Consider the following 21,706-nt stretch of genomic DNA (forward strand, 5'->3'; position numbering starts at 1 on the left):
TTTGAAAATTGCCCATGTATTACAATTTCTGCCGTGTCAGATCAATTTCCCATATTTTGTTTGTCTCTCATAATACAAATCAGGGAGAGGCAAGATTTCTTTCGTTTGTTTTTTTAAAATAAAAGTTGCGCACACTTTTGATTTGAGCACAAACTTTTTTTTTTTGAGCTTATAACCCACAAAATTTTGGGCGCACATGGAGGCAACATTAGAATCAGGCAAGTACGACACAAGTTGTGCAATGTTGTTGCAGCTTTTTCAAGCCTGTCTATTTTTGCGAGACCAGTGTTTCATTAGCTGGGAGAATGTGAACAGGCAGTATAAGACATTAAAGCCTGACACTTCCTGTTTTGCTGTGGCTCTTGAGCAACACAGTGGACTCTGTTGTAGCTGAATGCATTGTAATGGCACAAAGGGTGGAAAGACACAAAGATGACATAGCTGGCACTTTCACATTGCCTTCGTTGGCTTTCAACTTTTTTTAAACTGTTAAAATGCCATCAGCAAGATGAACTAAGTTTCCCAGCTTAAGCTATTGTTGCTTCTGCTGCTAGCCACCTCTTCTGACGCCATGTTGCAAACATGAAGGATGCACCCAGGGACAAAAGTTTGTATGGGCCTTTCTAACATCGCCATTCTAATGGAACACAGGGATGAGGTCGTGAAGTGAAGCGGCGGCAGTGACATGCTGAGAGGCTGTTCTTAACCACACCTAATGAGACTGCTCTTGAAAGTGTGCTGTTATCTGTTGGCACAGAAAGGTTTCTGGAGCAACTAAAACTTCCTAAATGCAGTTCTTTTCTCCGGCAATGCACACATTTGCAATACTGAAATCAGCAGCACATTATGACTTGAACAACACCTGGACCAAACGCTGTAATCAGTTCCGTCACTTGTTTTTCTGTCTGGCTGCTCCACGAAAAGTGCAGTTCTGACGCGCACACGTACCGCACCACTGGCAGTACCGGCCTACACCTGATCCACGGCCCGTCACCTGAATTCGCCATCTGCTGCACCAAGCCCCAGCATCACAGCTGTTACCAAGGTCCTCAGGCAATGTCCGACATTGCATAAACTACTAATTGCTCTCTGTGTGCAAGAGGGTGGAGGCAAGGATACGTGACGTCGAAGACGCCGCCGAAGTACTGGTCGATAAAGTTGGTGTACTTTTGCACTGGTGCGGGCGCGGTCTCGGAGGCCGGCTGGTCGATGGGCGGCAGCTTCTGCTGAAGCATTCGCACCACTTCTGTCCAGCACTCGTTGGCATCCTGCAAAGTTGCGTCACACTCGCGTCAATGAATAAAAAAATCTATGTTTCTAGCACAGCGGTGTCCCGTTTCTCTCCCTGTTTCATTGGTGGCTTTTTGGGTAGCTTCCAACATGTGGCCTTGAAGAGACACGGAAACAATTTTGACAATTCTGTAGAAACGTGCTGAGTTGTTAAGGTAGGTCCTTCTGATCATTTAGTGACACATTCAAACGCTCCATGTAAAGCGTGTAATTTATTACATGGCTTTAAATATGTGCATCACCACCATTCACAGTGGTGCCGCTCCCCCGAGTTGTCAGTCACCCTGTCATCATCTACGTAGCAGGTGTGCATGACGTCGGACGGGGGAGCTATCCGAACGGCTACCCACATTGCTTCATCGATAATTTATTCTACTTCATGGTGAAAAAAATGTTGTTTGTAATAGTTGGAAAATTGGTTCATTTGTTTCTACAGAAAAAGTAACTTAAAAACAATACGCAACGACAATTTATCACCACACTCAAGCACTTCCGGCACACGGCAAGTGTCGTCTGCTTGTGTCGCAACCAGCTCTATGCTGACGCGAGCTGCATGTTCAGTATTAGTCTTCTCGAGGTTTCTTTTCGCGAGGACCCCGAATCACCCTTGCTGTGTTGTGGACTGCAAATCGAGCAATTAGCGACATGTAGAGCTGTGACACTGTGTTGCTCTGAAAGGCGACAGGCGAGCAAAGCGGCTGCAGCAATCCGGGCTGTCGGTATCCGAATGGCACCAGGATCTACGCATTTGCGGCCCTTGCTTCATGCCGGAGGATTACTACCACAATAAAGAGCTAACACAACAAAACTATCTATCTGTTACTATGCTATTTGTTACTATTCTATTTGTTACTTATTCATTGTTATTGAATGGAGAATAACCTGAAAAAAAAAAAAGCTAGTAAAGCAGTAACCAAGTGTAATCGACTTTGCTGTTGGTGTACAGACCCTGCACTTCAAGACCTTCCTTATTAGTTCTTGATTGATTTTGATCAAACTTGCTGAGTTTAGTATTCAATGTGTTAATTTTAAATATACATTCAGTTTTATTGCACAGCAAGTAACTTCCTAGAAATTAAAAAAAAATCAGTTTTTTTTCTTGACTAGTTTGCATGTGAGCTATTTACGAACTATACATGGCATAATTAAAACTGACATAAGAAAATAATGTGGAACTAACAAAGAGTGCAAATTAGCAAGAACTGTGTTCTAACTGAGAGCATTCAAAGCTCAGAGACAGAAATGCACCTAACTACTAAAAAAAAGAATAATTTTTCAAAAATGTTTTGATAAATGCAACAAAGTTATTTGATGAATTTACAATCTCCAAAGCTGTATCCTTCTGGCAAAGAAAAAGAAAAATAGAAGAAAGAAAGAAAAAATAACGATGATAGCACAAGTAGAAGCAGAGACATTGTACCTCCAACATGATGTCATCATCATCATCAAAATTGTGGTTTTGAGAAAACAGAAAACATTTCGCAACTGATACATTGAAAGAAAGGCACCAGGTGAATAATACAGGTGCATGATGTCATTGCTTTCGTTTTACGCATCTTTTTCAGTGCACGCAAAGCTGCATGCCTCTTAGTATAGCTGATGCTATGACGCAAGTCCCTTCCTGCTGCTTTCCCAGAGCCTGTTCTTGGCAAATTCATGTTGAGTCCCCCTAGGATTGCTGCTGCTCAATGCTGGTCGCCAGTGTTGAACCGGAAGACAGCTTCAGCAACTCCAGCTTTTACAGCAAACAGCGATGAACGATTCTCTTTGGCAACCAAACTCCAGATCACAGAGTGAAAACTCTCGTTTGAGTTCCGAGTTTGCCCTCGGCGGCATCTTTCCAGCAGGCTGCTATCAGATAGGCACTTGTACACAGCCAGTAGTCCTTCAGCTACATCCTTGAGCAAGTTGCACCTCTGTTTTGGCGTGAGTTCTCCTCTGGCTGTAGCAGCATTGTGCCGGCACCAGGACTGCTCGTCACTTAGGTGGAGACTGTGGTAAGGGCACTCGTCTGTGGATGTGACGTAATAGCAAATTGCCATCACAGCTCGCTGCATCACGTCCACATCCCCTTTATGCATTTCGAAAGCATGCCCATCGTACAAGCTCAGTTTTGTTAACAGATCAGCCGTCAGCCTACCTTTGCCTCCAAGACTTCGCCAATCTTCAGTCTTTTGCTTGTGCACCAAGTTCCAAAGTGCAGTACCCATTCTCTCCTGCACATGGTTGATGCAGTACTCCTTTCTACATGTTAACAACGCCATAGGTCCTGGCTTGGTATATGCAAAAGTGCGACAGACGCCACGGCACAAGATGGTTGTGTATCAGAGGTTGTTTTTCTGCAGGTATCTTTGAAATAAAATGAGGCCTGCTTCCACCTCTAGCTGCCCCGATTTGCTTTTGGTACTCGTCTGGCATTGGTGCCTTTCTTTCCAGACTTCATGGCCCTTGGGGCTGGGCTTTGGAGTTACCTTGTAGCCCAAACAAAAGTTTGACAAGACTTTATAGTCTAACACATAGCCTGAGAAAAATTCAGTAACAGCTCCAACACCTATGTGTGACTAATGGCCCCGTGTCATCCATGTGCCATCGTAGCATATGGCAATGTTGTTCTTGTGTCAAAAGCACAAATCTTCATAAATCATTGCTGCTTCACCCGTGCACCCTTTCATTGTAGTGTTAGCTGCTTGCATGGCAACAGGCTTCAGTGCAATTTCCTGGTGCTGTTGAAAAAAAATTTTTTTTTGTGCATTCCTCGACAGGACAACCCCACAGCCGCAAATATATCATTCCTGGCCGTTAGGCTGTTGCCAGTCAACAACAAAGTGCGCACTGCAAGTGCATTCATTCAAAAAGAATTACACTTTTTCGAGCTCTCAATTCTCCATGAGCTTCATCCCAACGCAACTTCTTCAGTTCTCACAAATTACAGTTAGTTTTGTCCCAAGACCGTAATCCCATTCACTCTGTGGAAGTTTCACAGAACCACCGCAAGTAATGCGCATGAGAACACCGAGAAGAGTGTTCACTGCTGCAAGTTCGATGACAATGTAAAGAACAGCGGGCTCAACGACCGAGGCTGCTGCACTATCAGCGGTGGGATCTTCAACAAACCGCCAAATCTCTTGCTCCTTGGCCAGCATGCCCATATGCTCTTACGTTATCCACTTCCTCTCCAGCTACGACAGTCGTGTCAATTCTTTTGTGACTAGAGCCGGCGTGTGGGGATGGGTGACGCGGTAGAGCAGTCGAGGTGTCAGTGTTCGGTGGTGGTACAACGTCAGCAGCAAGCTGCCGGGTATCCTGTACCGACTGCGACGACAGAATCGCTTTTGGAAGTTTCCTCCATCTTGCACGTTTCCGCCTGTAACGGTGCACGGAACGAAGCTTTGTTGGACGTTCAAGCACATCCAGTGCCGCACTCGAGAGACCGAGACAGCACGGCGGCTGTATTCGTCGTTTCATCGCTCATGTTCCTCAAAGCCAATCATAACTTGCAAACTTGGTCACATGCTCAAACTGGCCAAGAGCCACATGTGCGGTGCATTTATTTTGCTGTTGATCTCTTCTGTGACTGCAGCACCAACAATGTTGCCGACCAATGAATAAAAATGCCACAAATGTGAGCTTTCGAATAATACCAAAGGACGCTGGCAGAGTGTGTCGTTACCAAGTTATGCGTAACAGGACCAGGTACAATATTCCCCCAATTTAAAAGGCAATGCTCGTGGACTCACAGATTCAGATCGCAACAACGGAAGAAATATGAGGTATTTTGTAACCAAATTTCGGAGATAGGTGCCAAAACGCATCAGGAATGCAGAAATTAATAAACTGAAAATTTGATTTTTTTGGGCCGTTTCCTGGTCCCAAAGAGCCGGGTACCCCTGAAGGATTTTCAAAGCCTTGAAAACACCATTTCATTTTTTTTAGCTTTTCCGGGATGTTTCAAGGACTGCTAGGAGCTTCAACAGAGGTGCTCTTGCAAAACATCCGAATGACAGCCCCTCGCTCCCGCTTACCTGCTGGGCAAAGCCACCCTGCTCGGACTTCTCGGCAAACCGGGGGAAGGCCGTGTGCAACACCTGCAGCAGCACAATGGGGGGCACCACAGCCGACCGCTCCATGAGACCTTGGAGGTCGCGCAGGGCAGCAGTCACGGACTGTGGGCTCACGCCAGAGGACCGCATCAGGAACAGTTCCCCCTGGAACCTGCCAGCACGACATTTAGGCATGTCCATTAGGTCCCCGGCGCCATTCTATCAATGCAACATTAGGAACCTGCCAGCACAACATTTAGGCGCATTCATTAGATCTCCGGCGCCATCTATCAATGCAACATCAGGCGCTCAATTTCTTGCGTGACCTCTAACCTCTAACTGTGTCAGCACTGAAGTGAGAACTCGTATACAGAAGAACCTCGTTCATACGTACCGGAAAAATATGTGAGAAAAAAACGTACTAACCGGGAAAACACACAATCCAAAGTCAATAAATAATTTGGTCAACTGTAGTTGACATTTACGTAAAGTGAAGCATTGCAAGGATCGTTGCAGCACAAGATGCCCACGCATGCTGAGCTGGATGGGTCCCAGCAGCCCGAGAATTGTTGCTGAAACTTTTCAGGCTTTTGGGACCGATTAACCCAAGATGCACTTTGTTGTTTTCCTGTTGAGGGCAAACAAAAATCAAAGCGAAATCGAACTGTTGAGCGACACCGGAATGCGATACCACCAGAGCCATTGTGCTGCCTGCAGCAGGCAACTGCGGCATGTATGGGTTATCTCGCCTATGAAAAGCGTGCAGTATGCTTCCAACGTCACTAAGCCACACGTGCTGTCAAACAGGTGGGTGAAGATGCTTATCGCAATAGGGTTGGGGGCAACAACTGTGAATGCAGCATGCGACGACTGGCAAGCATATTTGCTGGTGTTGGATCAAGACACGCCTCCAAGACTGCTATGGCGGAAGTCGCAAGGACTTCACTGTTGCGAGCGCTAATCAGCCGTGAGATGACGAGAACTGCAGCTTCCACACTGCTTTAGTGCAAAATAGAAACAAGATTTGCCGATTCATTCAATAAAAAAAAGCATGTTGATGTAGTAAGTGTTTGTTTTCTTGATACCCTCAATAATTCAGCATTCAATTAATTTGGACATTTCTTTTCGTACCGTGAAATCCGAATCAATGAGGATTTACTGTGTAAGAGATATAGTTGTTTGGTAGACGATATAGTGGATCAAAAAGAACTCCAGTATGAAACACATGGAATGAACTTTTTATAACCACCCAACTTGTGTAGCTTTAGCAGTGTTACCTGCTAAATATGAAACTAAGTACAGAAGAAAAATGAGAGGGCGAAGCTCAATTCGAAATATTTTGCACCAAAATGATAGCATCGGAACATCAGTCTGACATCACAGATTTAAAAGCTTCTTTTTCCCATGTTTCAGCAGTTATGGCTCGGTAAAAGCTTTTGAAGCTTGCTAATTTCAGTCTTTTGTTCTTTTAGAATACACTATAGTCAACCTTTACCAATAACAAAATTAACTACGCCTGAGCAGATGCTGTTAAAATCCATGTCACAGCGCTTACACTGAAACTTTAACTGAAACTGAAACTCTTTCGTTTTTGCATCTTTATTCATTTATGAGAAAAGCCTCTCACACAAAGAGTGGCTTCTTTTAGTATTCAGAGTCAATGCTGGCTTGGAAAACAAAAGTTCAAGGGTTTTCAAGGATGGGTCTTCGCATATTCACAGGCTACGTACACGGTACAATGTGTTCCATTAGTATTCTACATTTTGAAACACAGAAATTACCCTTTGGTGCACGAAGTAGGTCCAAAGAGCAAACTCTCATTGCATCTAACAAGAGGTGACATTGCTGTTTTCTTATTTTTGAATTCTGATGCCAAAAATTTCTTGGTCTTCACCTTTTAGCAGCATTCCTAAAGCTGTTGGATTTACTGACAGACTGTCACTGGTCACTTGTGTCTTCTCTGCATAAGCGTTTGCTAACGCTTTCTATTAGGAAGCTGTTGCTTCCTTTTCTTCAGGTGTTCATTACCCTCATATGCCATGCACCTTCAAGCTGCAGTTTTCTCTTTTGATTCCATGAAGGCACATTAATCATGCGTTGCAGAGGACACAGCCATCTTAAGTTATCTTATAGGTAGAAACATTCTGAATAAAATATGGCAAGAAAACAGAGCAAATAGAACACATTGTTGAAGCCCTCGCTTGTGTCGTGTCCTTCCTCAGTGCGTGTTTTATTTCCACTACAGTCGAACCCGCTTAAAACAAGTTCCATGAAAAGTATCTGTCGTATCTGTAGTTTGTTACATGTGAACTCAGCCTGTAAAACGCAGAAAGATTAACGACACTGAAGCTGGCATCGGCAGTTACGGCTCCACGCAACTTTGGTCGAAATTTTTGATTTTCTGCATCTTCACTTTCGTTTCCGGCACTTTCCCGCACCTAGTCGCAAGTTTCCGTTACAAAGGTAACCTAAAGAACGATGTGCAGCTTTGTAGCCTTGAAAACGGAACCTGGCTGGTTCAGATCACGAGCCATTTCGAAACTACGAGCGATGCCGCCAGCGTTTCTTCTTCGAGAGCTTGTGGCATATCTTACTGCCAGTAGGACACAAGTGGATTCTGCATGTGACAGCAAAGCGTTCTAGTCGGCTCCAATTGGAAACTACTGCAGCACGCCGGTATTTTGCAAAGGTCTTGCTGTCATGATGGCAGCATCAGCTACACATGCGTTGGGAGTTGCGAAGTTACGTTTTCAATGTTGCTGTGGCTGAAAAAGTGCTCAGTTCAAAAAGTAAATGCCATCGCGAACTGCTATCAGCAGCGACTTAACCGAAGCATCGACGAACCTTGATCTCTCAATAATAACGGAGCAACCGCTAACTCTTTGCAACTTTGCGTGACAGTGGGACGTCATCCTCATTCACAATGAAACGTCTGTAATAAAATGTTTGTTATATCTAGGTGTAATAGGCAGGGTTGGAAAACCATAAATGCAGTAAGATGTGATCGTTATAACCTATAAATAGTTATGTGTGGGGTCGTTATAAGTGGATCCCCGGCTGCATTTCCTTGTAATATCATCCTCAGCACGCTGTGACGACATAAACACCAAATTACTTAAAAGCACCATAACTCCCTGTACTAAATTTTTGTACCTTATATTTAATCAATCCTTAAACACAGGAAACATGCCCGGCGATTGGAAAAAAGCGAACGTAGTTCCCATTTTAAAGCAGGAAGGTGCAATAACCCTACTAATTACCGTCTGATCTCTCTAACCAGTGTTCCATCTAAGCTCCTTAAGCACATTATAGCATATAACCTGATGAATTACCTAGAATCAATCAATTTTTTTTACCCTTTACAAGACGGTTTTCGTAAATGTCTGTCTTGCAAAACTCAACTAGCCGAATTTACGCACGACCTACTACTACACATGGACAATCACCTTCAAATAGATGCAATATGTATTCCTGGATTTTTCAAAGGCCTTTGATCGCCTGTCTCACAACCATCTGCTTGCAAAATTGTCCTCCCTTGGCATCCACCACGAGATTATCAAATGGATTGAAAGTTTTTTTAACAGGATGCATTCAGTTTACCTATGCTAACAATTTTCAGTGTAACAATACCAGTGTAACTTCAGGTATTCCCCAAGGCGCAGGTTTATCTTTTCTATTGTTTTTGATTTGCATAAATGACCTTCCTACTAACATATCAACGAAGCTGTGGCTTTTTGCAGACGATTGCGTTCTTTATGGCCCCCTTCATACATCTAACGACACAATCGCCCTACAACACGACCTTGACACTATCGCTTCTTGGTGCGAAAAATGGCATGTGCCTCTAAACCTCACTAAATGCAAAGTAATATCCTTCACGCGCAAACACACCACCATACACCACACTTATCGCATTAACTCTGTTCCTATTGGCCACACGTGAACTGACACATATCTAGGAGTTCATATGGAGCCATCACTTTCATGGGTGAAACATACTCAAACAATTCGCTGTGAAGCTTCATGCACACTAGGGTATTTGCAACGTAACTTAATATCACCATCGCCCGAAATAAAAAAACTAGCATATTTAACGTATGTGCGACCCAAACTTGAGTAAGCATCATCCATCTGGCATCCCTCGCAAGCTTACCTCACCGATGACTTAGAAGCCGTACAAAACCGCGCTGCTCGCTTCATTACGTCACAATATTCAAGACATGTCAGCGTAACCACCTTAAAACAAACTTTGTCTCTTCCACTGCTTGCTTCACGGCGCGTAACTTCTCGTCTTTGCCTTCTTCACACTTTCTTTTATCTCACCCAATCAGGACACGCTCTCTTAAAATGCCCATTCAGAACATCATCCTGTTTGTCTCATACTCGCCCCTTGGCAGCGATAAAGTGCCGGACAACGGCGATGAGCAGCTCATTCTTCCCCCATGCCACAACACTTCGGAACGCACTCCCGGATAACATTGTTTCATGCAGCGACCGCAAAACATTTAACGCAAAACTAAACGATTTTGATAATGCCAACATAACCACCTAAATACCCCACTTGTCTTATTAATATTTACTTAATGCCTCGTTGGTACTGTGTATATGTTCCGTTTTCTTCTTTTTTTGTAATTCTCTCTTTTTTTGTACCTATTACAATCAATGTGCACTTTCTTATGTTACTTTCTTATGAAGCTGTACAACTTTGATGCACACGCCCCCTTATGTAATGCCTTCAGGCCCTTAAGGTTGAATAAATGATGAAATGAATATGTTTCACCCACAAGGCCGTATCCTTGCCAGTGATAATGGCGACTCTGGTGACTGCAGTGCATAGCATACGCAGCGATATGTGGGAAAGTTTCCTTTCAAGGGGGATGCGGGGAGAAAAACCGTGATTTTCACCAGAAAAGCTCATTTTATAATTTTGTTCACAATGGATAAAGAAGTACATTGCTAAGCTGGGTTGCAATCTGCGCTGTGGAAAGGAAGAAAATGAATTCTGTTCTCCAGACAGTGGCGCGCGTTCGCCGTCGAGAGCGCTCATGAACACTTTATTCAAGGCACGGCTGCAGAACAGGCAAGAAACCGAACACGGAGCGAAGTTCCACGTTAGAAAGATCGTTTTTCACACATTTTAATCATAAGGGACCTTCCATCGAGAGTAAAGCAGACTGCAAACAAAAATCTGATAGAAGAGATAAGGCTTAATTCTGGCTGCGATGCCCTTGTTTGCGAGTGCAGACAAGAGCGCTGAACTGCTCCAAACCTGGACAAAAAAAAAAAAAAAAAAAAACGCGAAGACAATCTGAAGCAATTGCTGCAGAGCAGGTTCGAACTGAAGAGAAGGGTCTAACCTATGGAGCAGGGCACTTTAATTACTTTTGGTCCTAAAATAATATAGCATGTTCTGAAATCTTTGAGCTCATTTTTCTCAGTTCGCACTTCTTGGCCCAACAAAACCTTTAAGAAAACTATCATTTCCAAACTGCTTTGCCAAAACCTGCTTTCAATGTAGTTTCTGGGCTGGAATTTTCGCAGGAACAAGATGAGGTACTTGTTGTATTTCAAACTTTTTTTAAGACAGTAATTTAATACATCTCTGACATATAATGACAATGAAAAAAACTGAACTTAGCCTCAAAGTGATGACACTGTCACAGAAATGTAATGAAAAACTTGCCTTATCCTGCCCTTTGACCCCCCCTGAAGATGTTAAGCGCAAAGTGGCAACTCATAAAGAGGAGAATACTAGGTTACCATGAAAGAGGGGAGAAGGGAGCTTCAACATGCAGGGGTGTGGAGAGAGCAAGGCCATCTAGGAGAAAACGAAATTTTGAATGGCGAAGAACCTTGCCTTGAGATATGGCTCCATGGCAGCGCGAGCCACACCTAAAGGTGAAATTCGCATATAATGTGCACGCTGACTTTACTGCTAAATAATTTGCATATTTGGCGTGGGTTATACACATAAAGATACAGTAAATACAGTCAACGACCAGATTTTTCGGACGCCCAATTTTTTTAACATGCCTGCTAATTCACATGCCTCTAGCATACCGCCGCATACTCCTTCATCTAATATATAAGGACACCAGAAATTTCAGATGCTGAAACCCTTGATCGTCTGATTTTCCCAACTTTTTGCTGTGACTATACGTCCGAAACCACCAATTCAAGCCTCCACCGCCGCCATTTTGATTATCTTGCTGCCTCAAGCCAACACCTTCGCATGACAATCTTCTAGCAGCAGTAGCCAGTCGTAACCACCACGGCCATCGTGTTACACTCGTTAAAAAGCTTCGTGCTGCTCGGTGCTGTGTTTTTCGTCAAAACAATCCGCTGCTGTCAGCAATGGTGCCGACTCCACCTTCACCATTCTTGCCAGTAGCGTCGAAGCGCAGAAAGCAGTTCAAAAGTCTCAGAAGCATAGCATAAAGTCGGTTTCTAAAAGTCAGCTTCGCCGCAGTACAGCGGTGTTATGCGGTCAGGCATATACAACGCATTAAGATGAAGCATACTAAAGGCGCATTCACACCGAAGGCGGGGCGGGCAAAGCGGGCAGGCGGAAAGCGGCGAAAACCTCCTCGCCGAGCGGGCAAAGCAGGTGGAAAACGCGGCAGGCAGCCCGATCGCTCTCGGACCGATTTTTTCCGCCCCGCTGGAGCTTCCCGCTTTCCCGCAGCCAACCAGGGCTCGAGGAGACACGCCGACTCAAAAGGCATCCACCGAGACAGCTGGATTTTGCGCTGCACTTTTGATCGACACCATTAAATGTTGCGCGATGGTATGTGACAAGAGACATGGCGTACTCAAGGACACTGAATACAAGCATCAAAGCACTGGCATGACCAATTCGCTCTCGTTCTTGCAAGGCGGGGCGGACCCACCAGCGGTGTTGGCGGGCGGTCTTCGAGCTTTCTGCTGCTCGTCTTGAAAAGCTCCTGAAGTAGCGGCGAGTAGAATGCCAACTATTTCGTCTTCTTCGTCTGAGCTGCTTCACAAGTGGTTAGCAAGCACGAGCGGCCGTCCAGACGACGGTGGCGCGGTGACGACGCTCGCGCGCGCGTTGAGGACGGGAGACTGGTGCCAAGAGATGGCGACACGTGTGCCACGAAAACGCCGGATGCTCCGCCTTCGCTGCCACGTGGGCCGCCAGGCAAGCCGTCTGGTCTGAACAGGCGCGCGCGCTCACCGCCTCGCCGCGTTGAAAATCCGCTTGGCCGCTTAGACGCTCCGCTTTCGGTGTGAATGTGCCATAAGAGTGGAAAGGGGCCACTGCCACGAGACACATTATTGTATTTACTCGATTATAACGTGACCTTGATTGTAACGCGCACCCATTTTCCATGACCACAAGAAAGGAAAAAAAAAAAGAATGCTCTCGATTGTTACGTGCACCCATTTGCCGTGACTTAAAGAAGAAATGTCCTTTACAGTACCGCGCACCTCATTCTTTCATACAGAAATACAACTTTCTCTCAGTTGGAAGAGACTAAGGATTTACTCCCAATGCACTAAAGTTGCGATAAATAAAAAAAGTTGCAGTTTCGCCTGAAAGGTGAAGCATCGATTATGATAGCAAATTAATAGACAGCTATACGAAAAGTAAGGATAGTAGTTGTATCTGCCGTATAAACTTTTAAACATTCACTCACTAACTAAATTTACAAGCATGGCGTCAGGCACGCACAAGTAGACGTAGACATAAACACGTCTCACTCAATGATTGCGAAAACTCTTTAAATGCTGTAGTAAGGAAGTGCAGTAGCAGGAGCGAGGGAGCGAGCGGTAGTAAAAAGCATGCATTTGTTTTTTGGGACTGCCCGATTTTTCAGACGTTTTCATCGTGCCTCAGGAGTACGGGAAATTGGACGTTCACTGCAACTACACGAATGGAGAAAAAGCAGCAGGCCAGAGTCTACGGAACAGTACTCACTTCTTGAGCGCCTCCTTGAGCTCTGGCACGGTGAGGAGGCACTGGACAGTGGCGTTCATGTAACATGTGTTGCCCAGGTTCGTCAAGCCTGCCGGCAGGTCCAGCTGCGATGATAACACAAGATCAGGCTCACGTGGAATACTCCCGAAGTGGTACTAACACGAGAAAACGCTCGACGAGGAAGGGAGCACAACATCATGAGCTGTCATGCCATGCTTTGTGCTTCTCCCCCGCTCGCACAAAAACTCTAAGGATTGAGGGACGTCAATGTCGGCAAACGATTTTAGCAGCCTATACTCTTGACCTTGTGTGTACGCACGAGTGGATGCTAGGCGGACGGGTGCGCTGTGTTTAGTGAAATGGAAAACAGTCACTTCGTTGTTGAGTTTTGACATGTAAGCAGGTGTTTGTGCCACTGAAGAACAATTACTGTGAATTGAAAAGGGCTGCCAAGCACCAGCGAAGGCTGCGGCTATTTCAAAGCATGGTGTGATAGGTGCTAGGCTACTCAGTAAGGCATTTACCTGCTGTCTCCCTCACCAAAGGGAATGTACAGGTACTATTGCTATTTCTCTTTTGTATGTGTTCTTTCAAATATTTAGCCACCTCATCCTTCAACACTTCTTCATAAAACTTGACAACATTTGTAATATCATAACTTTACAAGAAAGTTGGGAGACTTGGTAGGTATGCATAGAATCTACATTCTCTAACCTTGAAGAGAACTCCTAGAAAAATTGAATTTTCTTAATCTATTCTGTGGCTGTGTGCCTGTAATTTAGAGTTTGAAGAAACGTGAAACTAAACTGCCAATCAACTGAATTACTTGGCGCCTGAAGGGGTTAGGAAACGTTTGGTCGCCAAACTAATTCTGGCTTCCTCCCGTGGCCTCCCCAAACACAGGTAACGTGCTGCGCAAGGCTTACCGCAGTGGCCAGCTCACTCTCGGACATGTCCTCCATGAAGACTGGCTTCTCGGCAGGTTCCGAGGGTAGCGCTTCCTTGGTGCCCATGAGCAGCACCACAGCACCCTGGCAAATTGAAAGGCACCGTATTTTGCAGTTGGCAGGAGGAACGCCAGAAGGGGTGGATGAATGCTTCAACCTTTTGCATCATCATCATCATCATAATCACTATCACTATTGTAATCATCATACTAACATCAAATGCAGGGCAAAGGCCTTTCTCGGCAATCTGCAGTTGCTTGTCAAGATGCTGGTGACAATGCCTGCGCGGGATCGGCTGAAAATTCGGTAAAACTCCTGAAAAACCTATGGTATTATGCGACCCTTCACCTCCTCAGATAGATTTTGGAGTGGCGAACCGGGGTGGGTGCCCTCTCCTAGGACTCCGAGCGCAGAACATGGCCCCAACACCATCAGGGCAACATCACACAAGCCTCACGCCTGCATGAATCTCCCACTACTTAAATACTTCACCTTGTATGACCTTGCCTCCACACATTAAAACGCTGCTTATTGTAGCGTGAAGATATCTCAGGCTTGGATGAAAGCTGGCATCCAAGATAGAGTTCCACTAGCTACTGCAAGGTGCTGGTGATGCTGCTTAAGCGCATGTCATGCTTCTTCGCAACAGCCTCCAGAATAAAAGAAAAGAAAAAGCATTCTGGCAGCTTAAAGGCAGGACATCACAAGCTGGTCATAAGAGCCTTCTTCCTCATATCTCTAGATGATTAAGCCAGCTCTCATGACTGGATGGTTGACATGAGTTCAAGCCTTTCCAATCAAAACCCCTTATAACATTATTCAAGTGCCAATGTAATCCAACTGTTATAACTGGGAATTGTTATAACCAGGTGGCATGGAAAAATCAGAGGGGGCAAACATTCACGTTTTAATTAAACAGAAAGAAGCACAGTGAAACTCACTTAAAGCATTACTGATTTTAACTATACCCGTACTAACAATGAGCAGGTCCTGCACTGTGAACTTTTTCAGTCTTCTATGGTAAAATAAACTGCTCACTACACTGTTCCCATGCCGCATTATTGGCTATACCAATTAAATCCGGCTACTGGATGTCTGTGCCGAAAAGAAAAGGAATGCAAAATCTAGAAAAAAAAAGGACGTAGAAGCCACTTCGCCATATCCGCCTTCGTGCTCAGCACCCTGCCTTTGTCGCCCCTCTCTGTACATCCCCCCCGGCATCAGCGAAAGGGTGGAAAGAAGAAGAGGAAGGGCGCGAGGCTGACAATGCGATGTGATGAAGGCATGCCATGCGGGGTGCATTGCACAAAGGCAGGTCTGGCAAAGCGGCTTGCATTCTTTCTTTTAATGCGACAAAGTGTCTTGCGGGGTGCGCAACACGCAGGCCGGTGTGACAAGTGGCTTGCAATGTTTTTTTCTCGAGAATTTCGCTTTCTTTTCCTTTCAGCACACACACACACACACACACCTAAAAGCCATATTTAGTTGTTATGACCAATAACGTGGCATTGGAGCATTGTAGTCAGCGGTTTATTTTATGACAAAGCACATACAAAAGTTGACAGTGCATCGGCTGCTTGTTGTTATATCCGATATATTGTTAAACCCAATATCGTTATAAGTGGTTTTGACTGTACTGAACAAAGTTGGCAAAGCAGAGGACAGCTCCTAATTTTTTGTATCGGACCTTTAACTAGCCTTCGGCTACAGGTCCAACAAGTGATTGTTACTTGTGTATAATAACCTGGAATAAAAAAAATGGACAACATGTAGCCAGCAAAATATTAGGGCTCTGGATACCAGCAGCCTAGCACGATGCTGTTATCAATATCTCCAGTGCCAAGTGAAGTCGGATTTGCTGCTACAGGACGCAGGTGGGCTCTCTTGTGTACTTGCGATCTCTAAGCAACGTGTCAAGTAAAATCATTTGGCCAAGATCAGCAGCAGGTGCTCCACAAATTGCATCTGTTCACACAGGACGTACACACTTGTTTTGCAGTCTGTTAACTGGAGTGCAAAACACACGACAGACTGCAAGAAGAGGAGAAGACAAACAAGGCAGGAGACAGGAACTTACATCTTTGAGCTGCACATTTCCCCAGTCATGGTCCTGCAAAGGTACAATGCGATGACAACAATGTAGCGACCCATAGCAGTAAACAGCAGTTAAACAACAGTCAGCAACAGGTTAAGAAAGACGGAAGATGAGGCTAGTTAAGGTTGAGACAGGTTAAGAATGCCGCAGCAAGTGCTTGTCAAAAAGGGACTGCTACTCATTCACCAGACAACTGTTGTCCCCAATTCATCGTCACGAAGCGTGTGCCTGGGCATTCTGTGCATTTTTCATACACAAGCCAGTTGTAGTTGCCAATTTGTGCCACTTCCTAGAGTGCTAGTTGTCTGAACTCTCTTTGCAAGCATCACATCAGAATGCCATTTAGTGAGGAGTTTGCTGTTTTGAAGACATGCAACTAGCTCTTGCTTTCTGTGTACGTTTGTGCAATCTTTGCCAAGTACTGGGCCACTGTACTACCTCTGTGACATGTCCTGGCTTGCATTGCTCACTGCTACCGCCTTTTAAAAAATTTCTGGTCTGGAGCAGCATTCAGAAATAGCAAAAGTGACACGGCAAACACCTGTTAATTGATTGCAACTTCTTTTTAACGCTTGTTTTATTCTTTGCCACCTTCCCATAAATGACACTTTACTATACATTTATGACTTCCCTCAATTTGTCTTCCCCTTTTACTTTTGCTCGAGGTCACGGGTAGGCCTTGGCTGCCACAGTCCGACGTGGGCAAATGCAAGAATGACCCCGTACTTCGATTTAAGTGTGTGTTGAAGAAACCGAGGTGGTCAAAATGCCTCGTAATAAGGCTACAATTTTCGGAACAAAAACCACAGAATTCAACTATTTATAATTCTGAACAATTTTATTTCGGTTGCATTTTTTTTTAACATGTACTTTACCAACAACCCCAGGACTGTACAGATTTCGTTTTTAAAACTTGCATTAGGAATTTATCTACATCTAACTTACAGCCACATGAATTATTCACATTTTGTACAGTACAGCCATCATGAAAACCTACACAACTTGCTGTGAAAAGGTACATTAAAGCACTTTGAGTCTAGCCTATGTCATTATTAATTCTTACCATTTTGCGACATGCAATGAGTGAGAAAACATGTAAAGCTTGTCACTAACAGCTATTAATAGTACACTCTAAGTGAGTGATATAAACCACACAAACACTTCACAACAGTCACATGTCCACAATCAGTGTTCCACTAATAGGTGCACCAAGTATACTCGACTCCCCCAGCTAAAATACTAGCTCTTTTGAGCTGAAATTTTAAACGGTAGCATTCTGCCGGGTCAGAAATGCTGCTGCATGACTTGGCACACCACCAAGAGCACGGTCAGCGGGACAGCATGTTCAAATTAGCCATTGAAATACTTTTGTATTCAAATTACCATGACTTTGCACACACTGGAATACATATTACTGTGACAGGGCCACAGCATATGCTCGAATAAACCAGAAATTCGAATTAGGCAGGTTCGGATTAATGAGATTCCACTGCACCCAAAAAAGTGGACAGGGGCGATAGCATCCATGGTAGCTTATCCGGCTTTATTGTCTGATTCCTGCATTTGGTTGATTATATCTGCTGATTCATTATCTTTTACATTAAAGTTTTACTGTATTTTGCAGTTTCTGTACCCTCTCAGTCTTTGTAAAATCTCATACTTTCTTTTATTTTGTATATTAAAGGGACACTAAAGTGAAACAATAAATCAGTTTAGACTTATAAAGCATTGCTTGAGAACCTTGCAGGCAGTCATTTAAAAAAAAATAGTTTGATTATTAGACAAGAAAATGAAGGTCCAAGTATCAGTATTTGAATTTTGCGCCAAAAACCCAGCGCCGGTATGTCAGCGTGACGTCAGGGATTCCAAAGTATGTTTTCGCATTTGGGTCGCGTTGGCTGAATAAAGGTTTCCGAAACTTCCCATGTGTAATATTTGTTTCCTTTAGAACACAATGTAGTCAATCTGTACCACTATATATAATTAGCAGGCCCTAGAAGATGCCATCAAAATCCAAGACGTCACAGAGCCCAGGTGCGAGAACTTAAGTAGGCGTCGCCACCCGTATTTCGTTCTTGTGCTTTTTCTGGCTTACCAAACGTCTTATCGTTGTAAGAGTGGCATTTTCGGTGTTGTAGAACGATAATTTACTGATGCAGAATAAATCATTTTCCACTTTAGTGTCCCTTTAACTCACTCCTCTTTCCGTTCCTCCTCCCTCTCCTCTTGCTGCTGATTACTGTCTGGCCTAGCAAACAACTTGGGTCGATGGGTATGCGCGGATTCTTGACCAATACCCAAAGACACATGTGGCTCTGTGACACAAGAGGTACGAAGCTTTAAGTGTATTTACATATGTTGTGTACTTCTCTGCACACACACCTCTCATCAACATTTTTTTCTTGCAACAAGCGCCATAGGTCGTCTTCATCCTTGTGATGCGGATAGCTAACAGCTACAGGCAATGACACTGCGGTCGTGTCGTCTGCTACTGCTGCTACCTTGCTAACAACACTGTGGTCAAGTCGGTCAAGTCGTCTGCTACTGCTGCTACCTTGCTAACTCGAACAAGCCTGGCATCACTTCCAACATTGCATCCGATTGACATAAGCTTTTTTTTTTTTTGCTCCCCGAATAAGCAGTCAGTGCTACTGCAAAGGTCGCTTCATTATGAGTGAAGGGCTAGATTTCAACTGTACCTTAAGCACGGAGCCCTTGACGAGCACTTTCTGACGGTCAGGTTCTACGCCCGTGAGTGCAAACAGCTGCGCCTTGAACAACATGGGCTCCTCACGGGTGTCCACCTCCACATTGGGGTACGTCTCCTTGCCCCATTTCACCTTGACTGTAACAGATTCGTGCAAGAGTATGAACACAGTCAATCATCATCGTCACCACACAATTTTATGTCGACTGAAGATGGCCTCTCCCGGCCTTCTATCTATGTATGTCTTATGTCAGCCGATACCATCCTATGCCTACAAATTTCCTAACCTGATCACTGGTTAGGAACCAGTGCATTACCTAACCCTTTAACTGTCGCTGAATAGTGTTTATCGTACAGAAATTGCAAATACCCTTGAAAAAAAAAAGTGCTGTTCACTGATGTCTACTGCTGCTCATTTTGATCGTCAGTGACACGGCACACTTGTTCATTCTACTTTAAAGAGGAACACAAAATTTGTGCTTCGCTTTTTTGTTATATAGTCGCTGACCTTATAGTATGACGCCTCAATTCCTTGAACGTGCAACAAATGATGAACTTTATCATCCTTTAACTACCAGCTTGGCCCCCGCTCTACACTCGGAGACGGTGCTAGTACAACATTTTTCTGCAATTGTTTCTGGTTTTGCTGCACGATGTAGAGTAAACATTCAAGGCAATAAAATTTGTTGAAGTGACTGTTGTGGTGCTTTCTTTGTTTTCATGTGTTATGCACTGCCTCCCAGCCAAATATTAGCTGCCTGATGCCTGGGTACTGAATACAATATAATTGATAACACAAGAAAGCCTGCTTGTTTCATTACTTTTTTTAATCCTTGCCTTGGGTTGCTCCTGCTGTTTAGCATGAATGAAAAGATTACACACATATCAATGAATGAAATATTTATTGATGTGATGCTACTTCAAACACCGGACAAGAGGTGTGCAAGAAAATTTTCTAGCATTTTATTATTAACATTTTTTTTTCTCTTCTAGGCAACTTCTTTACTGTACCCACCTAAAGAGCACCAAGTCTGTATATGAAGGCAATGAACGAGTTGTTCCTGACAAGTTCATATATAATGCCAGCAGTGAGCCGTTACTCAGGTGTTGTGATGACCACTGATTGTTTCATTGTTCGATCTTGTCCAACACACAGCATTGTTTTGGTCATTTATAAAAATTTGCTAGCTTTTAACAAGCCATTTAAGGCACGAAGAGGCGCTGCTTTTGTATACATGCGCCGTATTTTGTAAGCCGCCAGAGCAAACAGTGACAAAAGCTTCATTTGTGGAGCTCGCTAACTTGACGTATCGATTAATGGGGTCAGTTTCAATGAGGTCGGCTTTAATGCACTCCCAACTACACACGTCCTGCAATAATCAGATGGTCGTCAATTTCAAAGACTTGAAACGGTGACCAGCTTTAAAAACAGAGGGAGACACAAACAAACACACGAAGCAAGCAGACGGCTAAAGTACTACCGACAAGCCAAACCTACTGTGTGCTCAACGCGGTGTCACTGAAACCGTTACGTTTCGTGCTTGATAGTGACAACTCACGCGCATGCTGGTCACAGTTCTGATGGCTGCGGGAATTCATCAAGGCCAGTAAATATCGCGTTTTCATGACATCGCACGATTTTCAACGCGAACAGTTCGCCAACTTCGCGCATTTGGTGCCCCTACCTGAAGAGCAGTAGTGTGCAAACATGCCGCAATGTCGCAATCGATTAGAGCTGCCTCATGCTTACGTCAGCATTGTTATGCAGACGCACTAACTGCAGTTGTTGATCCCGTAGGATCCAAACAACGGATCAATTAGTGCGAATTGTCAACAAGCGTCAGAATTCTCGCCTGGACTACAACGTAGTTAGGTTGTTAAATTTCTCGTTCGCTAGCCCAATCTTATACATCGGGCGACTTAACAGAAGGTCGAACGAGTACTTCGTGGGAAAAATAACGGTACGAAACGTCACCGGCTTCCAAGAAACTGCCGCGACAGGCGCAACCGTGACGCTTCACAAGAAAGAAAGCGGTTCCTCCAAACCTTTGTACATCGTCGCCAAGGTTGATGAACCGTGTCTATGCTGCTTTTGATATCGAGACCGCTGCTAGTGCGAGCAAAATTTGGTGGATGCGGTCCTTTTCGAAGCGGCGAAATAAACTACCAAGTCATGTAGGTTGCAGCAATGCAGTTGTCTTGTCGGCACGCCGGCAATCCACTCGCCGTTATTTTCGCGGCGGGCTCGTGCGAGGCGAGGAAATACAACCGACGAAGAGTGTATGCACTGGCGTTCGGGGTCGGGCAAGAAACAAGTCACGAAACAGAGGCAGCGTGAACACACGTTTCACAGAAAACCACACAGTCACTCCGCCACTCTTCGGTCTCCGCGCAATCAAAAAGTGAATTGTCGCAGTGACAGCGACGCCGTAGTCACGCCGACAATACTCGTAACAAACTTGGAGCAAGAAGCTACGTTAAGAATAACATACTTGAATATTTTTTCACTAATGTAGTAGACGACAAAATTTATTATTTGTGAAAGGAGTATGAATATTTGTTTTCCGCAACCATGTGACATTGTACATTAGTACGTTTCTAGTCAATCCAAGTCACAGGTAATAAATGCTTTAAATAAAATAAAGCGCGTGAGCTCAATATATTAATTAGTAAAAATAATGACAACTA

At 44.4% G+C, this 21,706-nt stretch overlaps 1 protein-coding gene across 1 annotated transcript in view; it reads right to left on the reverse strand.

Annotated features, from left to right (window-relative positions):
- Usp14 (ubiquitin specific protease 14) overlaps positions 1-21,442 on the reverse strand; it is a 47,639-nt gene extending 26,197 nt beyond the window's left edge. The window contains exons 1-7 of the mRNA XM_070540995.1: positions 21,065-21,442; positions 19,011-19,156; positions 16,294-16,326; positions 14,196-14,300; positions 13,270-13,373; positions 5,313-5,502; positions 1,120-1,268 (exon numbers count right to left, since the gene is read on the reverse strand). Coding sequence (XP_070397096.1) covers positions 1,120-1,268; positions 5,313-5,502; positions 13,270-13,373; positions 14,196-14,300; positions 16,294-16,326; positions 19,011-19,156; positions 21,065-21,074 — 737 coding nt within the window. The 5' untranslated portion in view covers positions 21,075-21,442. The remainder of the gene's footprint in view (positions 1-1,119; positions 1,269-5,312; positions 5,503-13,269; positions 13,374-14,195; positions 14,301-16,293; positions 16,327-19,010; positions 19,157-21,064) is intronic.
- Between the last annotated feature and the right edge of the window lie 264 nt (positions 21,443-21,706).

This window comes from Dermacentor albipictus, chromosome 6 (genome assembly GCF_038994185.2).
Source record: "Dermacentor albipictus isolate Rhodes 1998 colony chromosome 6, USDA_Dalb.pri_finalv2, whole genome shotgun sequence".
Taxonomy (NCBI): Eukaryota; Metazoa; Arthropoda; class Arachnida; order Ixodida; family Ixodidae; genus Dermacentor; species Dermacentor albipictus.